This window comes from Austrofundulus limnaeus, unplaced genomic scaffold, assembly GCF_001266775.1.
Source record: "Austrofundulus limnaeus strain Quisiro unplaced genomic scaffold, Austrofundulus_limnaeus-1.0 Scaffold115, whole genome shotgun sequence".
Lineage (NCBI taxonomy): Eukaryota > Metazoa > Chordata > Actinopteri > Cyprinodontiformes > Rivulidae > Austrofundulus > Austrofundulus limnaeus.
The window spans coordinates 1,248,888-1,254,979 of NW_013952517.1; the positions used below are offsets into that span (position 1 = coordinate 1,248,888).

Below are 6,092 nucleotides of genomic sequence, written 5' to 3' on the forward strand. Positions count from 1 at the left end.
TAATTCATAATTAATACACCAGATAATTCAGAGATATTCTGAGTTTCATCACCCAGCAGCTGCGGGAGAGGCTCACAGCTCGTTTTCAGGACTATTTTTGTCCCGAGTCCAGTCTGATGAGCCACTGCCACGCATTGGTGCGGATATCTCTGTCAGGAGACCGACTGCAGGCACTCGATTTCAGCTAAAGAGCTCCTCTCCATCTGTTTCAGGTTAGTGGACATCATTCAGTAAACTATCCCGTCGGGAAATATGTCGCTACGTCACACAGTGGAGTCTCTCTGACTGGTTGACGCGGCGCGTCGAGCTACAAAAGTTCAGATTTTCTAACTTCAGCGATTTGCGCCTCAGCGCGTCGAACGCTGAGATCGTTCACATCGTTCAAATCGCGCTGCTCTAATCGCGCTTGAGGCGCCGCAGCACTTTTATAGTCGCGCTTTGGAATGTGCGCGTGAAGTGGGCGCGGAGTGCGTGCGCATTCGGCCGTGCATCGTCGCACTATGACCGCAGGAGAAACGAGGTCCAGACTCAGCGAGCTTTTGTGCGTCCTGGAGCACTACTTCACCTGCACTGACAGTCGCCTCGCTGCCTCATGTGCCGCGGCACGCGCTCCTCCCGCAGCAGGCATCCGACTCGTGGACGCGCCGTCACGTAAACATGTAAAAAGTTCGGTGTTCATTTTCACACACCCGAACCAGGTCCAGATAAGTTATGTCCCCCCCACCCCCCCCTTCATTTGTGCTCTCAGCCACGCTGCTTCCCGCTTCCTCTGTTTTGACTCCAGCCGGTTACGTCACCAAAAGGAATTGCGCGGTTGGCCGGTAGACTACAGATCTCTATCATAGGACAAATTTATATCGTTTCTACCATATATCGTTTATATCGCGCATTCCTAACCTGGACCAGTTCTTCCGTGTTTGGCTGTGTCTCTTTCCTGTCCCCCAAACCAGCCGGTCGAGGCAGATGGTGTCCTGTCCTGAGCCTGGTTCTGCTGGAGGTTTCTTCCTGATTAGCAGGGAGTTTTTCCTCTCCACCGTTTGCTCAGGATGGGAGACTGTGATGAAGTGATTCAACACAAACTGCTGGCTTCTTCTTTAGATTGTTCTTTTTTCATGTGCAGTGCCCTGAGACAATGTATGTTGTGACTTGGCGCTATATAAATAAACTGAATTGAAGATTCAGACTAATGCCTGGTTTGCATGGCAAGATTTAAACATTGTTGGCTGATTTTTAAAACACAAGACGATAAAAACTCATAGGTTTAACAGGTTTAGTCCTAAAGTGCGTGGTGTACAGCCACATAGCCAACGACAACACACCAATAGATTTMACTCAGGAACATTCAGATGTCAGATGGGAAATCTCGCAAAACCTCTCAAGATCAAACGTGAAGAGCAAACAACCATGGACGATGAGGAAGAAGCAGAGGAAAAACAAAACAAGAAGACATCTTCAACATCCACCAGACTTTCTGGTGCTCCATGGCAGTTGTTTTATTTGTATTTTGGATTTGCCTACGTGTTTACATCACCTCGCTTTCTAACTGGATACATTCAACAGGCTGTGAGCTCGTTTGTCCTCGGGGGAACAACACACACATGCTGGGATAAAGGGTCAAGACAATCCAACCTGTTGAATATCTTTGATTTGAGATCGGAGCAGTCTGGGTATCCTTTTCAGCCGACTAGACTCACTCTTAACTCACTTCACGCAGCAGAAGTATCTCCTTAAATTATCTTCAGGGCCATCATGATAATAGAGGCGTCCTTAAAATTGTTGGAAGGGGAAAATCAGGCCTAAAACCAGCACAATTATGTTGCCTGTGCATAAAGGGACAACTTTGTCTAAGGAGTACTCTACAAGCTTTTAGAAACATCTCAGATTGGAAGGCTTTTTTGCAAGAGTTAAAATCATAAATGATGTTTAAAAATGACTCAAATCTAAAACAAATGTTCGTACAGTGAAGCAGTTCCTGACTGCTTTGTCTGGATGTTTCAGATTAGTGTTTGTCCATATGGATTTAATGCTGCTCTTGTCTCGTCTCCTAATGCAGTTTGTCTGCTTGGAGAAGTTAGCCGGGCTCACCAGATGAATAAATCCACCACAGTCTTACGTCCAAGTCACTCTGTTAGATCCTGGTGATGGTTTTATTGGTTTGGATTGCTTCTGTTTTCTTTCACCCAGAGAAAGTCACTTCACTGTTAAAAAAAAAACCTTGCTTTCGCCCGCTATGATTATAGAAGCAAAGATGAAAAGCGTTCCTTTCAGTCCAGATAAGCTGGCAAACAGTTGTGTTTATGTTTTGGGGACATGGAATCCTCCCTGGCAACATGTTGACTAGGTTTTAGACATCAGAACTCTTGTATTTTTAGGAATAGCTTTAGAGGAGACGCTTGGATCGTTGGGGGAAAAAAGGGGCAAGGACTCTGAATAAACATCACCAATATTATGACAAGAGTCTTAAGGTGGACTAAACTGACATTTTAGTTTTATTGCAATAATCTGGACCTCAAGAAAAAAACAATCCTACCAAATAAAAGGATAAAATTAACTTGAGGCTAAAAGAGAGCAGTTGGGGAGCACAAAAAGGAAACAGAAGACTGTCCTCATTTTCATCCCTGGCCTTTCTTTACATCGACTCTCATTTTTCTAATTGTCAGGAATGCTGACCTCAGCTCTGTCGCTCCTGTGCCAACTCTCCTTCTCACTTAATTTAATCATCACGCTATTATTTCACTCCTCCTCCCTCATACCTTCCTGCTTCTTCACCTCCCCTCCACACAACCTACCAGTCGCCTTTGAGCCGCTGACAAAATGAAGAGTGAAACGAGGAGCGAACTGCTGACTCATGCTTTTAAGAAAATGTCATCTTTGTGACAAGACTTTGGGGGAAATATTTGATTAAAATATTGCACCTTTTGGCTTTTCAGTTGCAAAAGAAAAAGAAAAAAAAAACCTTTGAAGATATCACTTTAATTATCGGTAAAAATAAAAGTTGCTGAGTCGTGCTTGAGCAGAAACTATTCCATCACGATAACAAATTGGATTATTTCTCCAATTTTTTCTTTTATCGGGGTAAAAGAAAACTGTTGATAAGTGGAAAATTACAAACGATAAGGGAACCGCTCTGAGACGAGCGCTGTGGGGAATTATTTAACTGTGACACGTCTCCGCAGAGCAATAAATTAGATTAGACCCACATTTTTTTTTCCCCACACAGACAATGGAACAAAAGCGGGATGTGATAATATACAAGTGAAGATTAACAGTGTGGTGCAAAACAGAATGAAATGAATCTCAGTTAACAGCTGAACAATTAATTAAACAGACCTTTGTAAGGAGAGAAAACCTTACCTCTGAAYATCTATAACTTAAACTCATCCTGAAACGCTTCTGACATTTATATACTTTAAAGCCTTGCACTGAGTGAAGGTGTCATGTTTACAAAAATACAGGATATATTAAGAGTTATTTGATATAAAAGAAACATGAGCCACACATATGATCTTACTGGGTTAGAGGATAACTTACACTTTTTTCTACATTTTTCTATTTTTAATCCTAATTTTTTTAAGCAAACTTCAGCTCCAGTCTTTTTTTCCTCTAGTTAGCTACTAAACTTCTAAAAAAAATAAAACTAAGCAGACAAACAGGAGAGAAGAGTCTCACTAAGTACATTATTTGTTTAATAGCACTGTCAGGTTCTCAGTGTTCTCAGCATAGGTCAAATTAGGACTTCTTGCCCTTTCTGAAAATAAAGGTAAATATTATAAAGGTCAAAACAAGTCAAATAGTTGTCTGATACTTTAATTACAGTCAACATCAAACATGAGATATGTACATCCAAATTCTTGTTTTATTAGTTTACAGTTAGATAATAAAGAGTAAATTCTTCAGTTTATGTAAATTATAACATTCATTTAGGACYAACTGAAGACTTTAAAAACTAGCCTCAGCTTAAATACAGAAAACTGCTTTTCAAACACAAAGTTTGCATCACAGTCAGACRTTATTTAAAAGACCATTAGATAAATAAAAAGGATGACTGAGCGGAGATATTTAGAAAGGAAGAGCTAAACTCTTTACATCACCGGATCCACAAACACTCAGACAGTGRAGTCTCTGTGCCGTCAGTAACCACCTCTGAGACTCTGAGGTGTCATGAAAGGCTTCAAACATAACACAGAAAAGATGAGACATGCGGCACGAGGAAGGAAGCGAGAGAGGGGGGAAAAAGGAGATGCTTGTCGTTGGACACAACTGCTCTCTGAAGCCACCTTACCTCTAACGTGTAATCACATATGAGAACCAACACGGAGAGGAAGGAGAAACCAAACTCCCAGCGATGGTTCTTTCACTGAACCCCAGAGACCTTTGAATATGAAAAGAGCCCTGTGTGGAACCACAGAGGCATTTGGTCGTGTTTATATCCTTGTTTTTGGCCAGGCTGAGTGTGTACACAATGATGTGTGTGTCCATGAACTCTGTTAACACCTATCTGTGTTCTAGAGTGCTGGTGCGTGAGGTTTGTGTRTTTATCTGTGGGGAGAATATTATCATCAATCTAAATTTATACATGAGCGCCGCCTGCTACAATGTGTTGAAGATAAAATGTGTGTGTGGGGGGTGAACTGTAGGAGTGGCAGGTTAATCCTAAATTTACTCTCTGTGGTTGGAGGGCTAGTGGTCACATCTGGACCGGGTTTCTCTCTGCCTTCCTTGTTTTTCTTTGCTCCCCTCATCACTGCCACCTCACCTGAGCACCTTTGCTTTTATTTACACCTTTCCAAATTTGGCCACCGCATTCCTCGGCTAAACTCGACCTTTATTTTGCGTGAGAGCACATCACCTCTTTTGTCACTTGTCGTCTCTAAACCCCACCCCCGTTGAAAAGCTGTGCAGTCAGGGTTCAGGGKTTTTACCTGCTGTTTGAGCTGCTGAACCAGGCTGTCCTTCTCCCTCTTCAGAGCGGAYACCTCGTCTTGGGTTTTCTTCTTTTTGGACGAGGAGAGCTCTAACAGGGCGATGTTAGCATCTTTCTCGCTGATAGCAGCCAGCAGTGCCTCTTGCCTGTACAGGAAACAAATGTACAGATTAGAATTGTTTCCCTTTGGTTAAAAAAAAGTTTACCAGCAGTTTTGCAGTAATTGTAGAAATAATTGTGCTGTCCATAATGTCATGTCTGAATAAATGCAGGAATCCACTGGATTTCTTCTCAAAACTTTATTCTCAATCTTCTGACCCCAATCAGCACTCAGCACAGGCCTCAGCRTAAGGCCTTGAGTTAAAAACCCAAACAAAACAGCCCAGTCYGTCCAGRCTGACTATAACAGAGACTCTGCAAAATACTAACAACTTCTATAATAATGAATTGACCTTATAATGTATTTCTCTTCCTGGTTACACCCCTGGAGGTGTTACAATTCAGACATCAGAACGTAACTCATTTTTGTTTAGGCTAGAGAGAGAACACATGATAACACCCCAACTCTCATTCTCTGCTTTAAACTTAAAGGCTGCAATGATCAGGAAGTATAAAATWCAAAACTGCACCTAAAATTAAATTAATCATTTACGAAATTTCCTTCAASTCAAGACCACTTTTTGATGGTCTCGGTCTTATATTTTATTTCAAGACCAGTCAAATCTACAACTATGAAAGTATCACTAAACTGCCTGAATATTGACCAATTTATCTGTTCAGTRTTAGATATRTGTATTAAGTCAGTTAKCTGTGTACAGTATACTGTATCTTTTAGGGCACTAGTTTACGTTTTTTTTGTCTGGTCTTGGTCTTGACTTGGTCTCACCCTCCCTTGGTTTTGGTCTCGACTTGGTCTCACCCTCCCTTGGTCTTGGTCTCGACTTGGTCTCACCCTCCCTTGGTCTTGGTCTCGACTTGGTCTCACTCTCCCTTGGTCTTGGTCCCGACTTGGTCTCGCCCTCCCTTGGTCTTGGTCTCGACTTGGTCTCGCCCTCCCTTGGTCTTGGTCTCGACTTGGTCTCGCCCTCCCTTCGTCTTGGTCTCGACTTGGTCTCACCCTCCCTTGGTCTTGGTCTCGACTTGGTCTCGCCCTCCCTTGGTCTTGACT

General features: G+C 42.5%; 1 protein-coding gene across 10 annotated transcripts in view; it reads right to left on the reverse strand.

The window, feature by feature from the left end:
* The window catches only part of LOC106521789 (ELKS/Rab6-interacting/CAST family member 1), a gene marked incomplete in the record, with an annotated part of 136,158 nt that overhangs the window by 30,261 nt on the left and 99,805 nt on the right, over positions 1–6,092 (reverse strand). For all 10 annotated transcript variants that reach the window (XR_001310712.1, XR_001310710.1, XR_001310711.1 and 7 more), the window contains 1 exon segment: positions 4,923–5,070. Coding sequence is in view for 7 of the 10 variants with exons in the window: in XM_014014514.1 (XP_013869968.1) it covers positions 4,923–5,070 (148 nt within the window).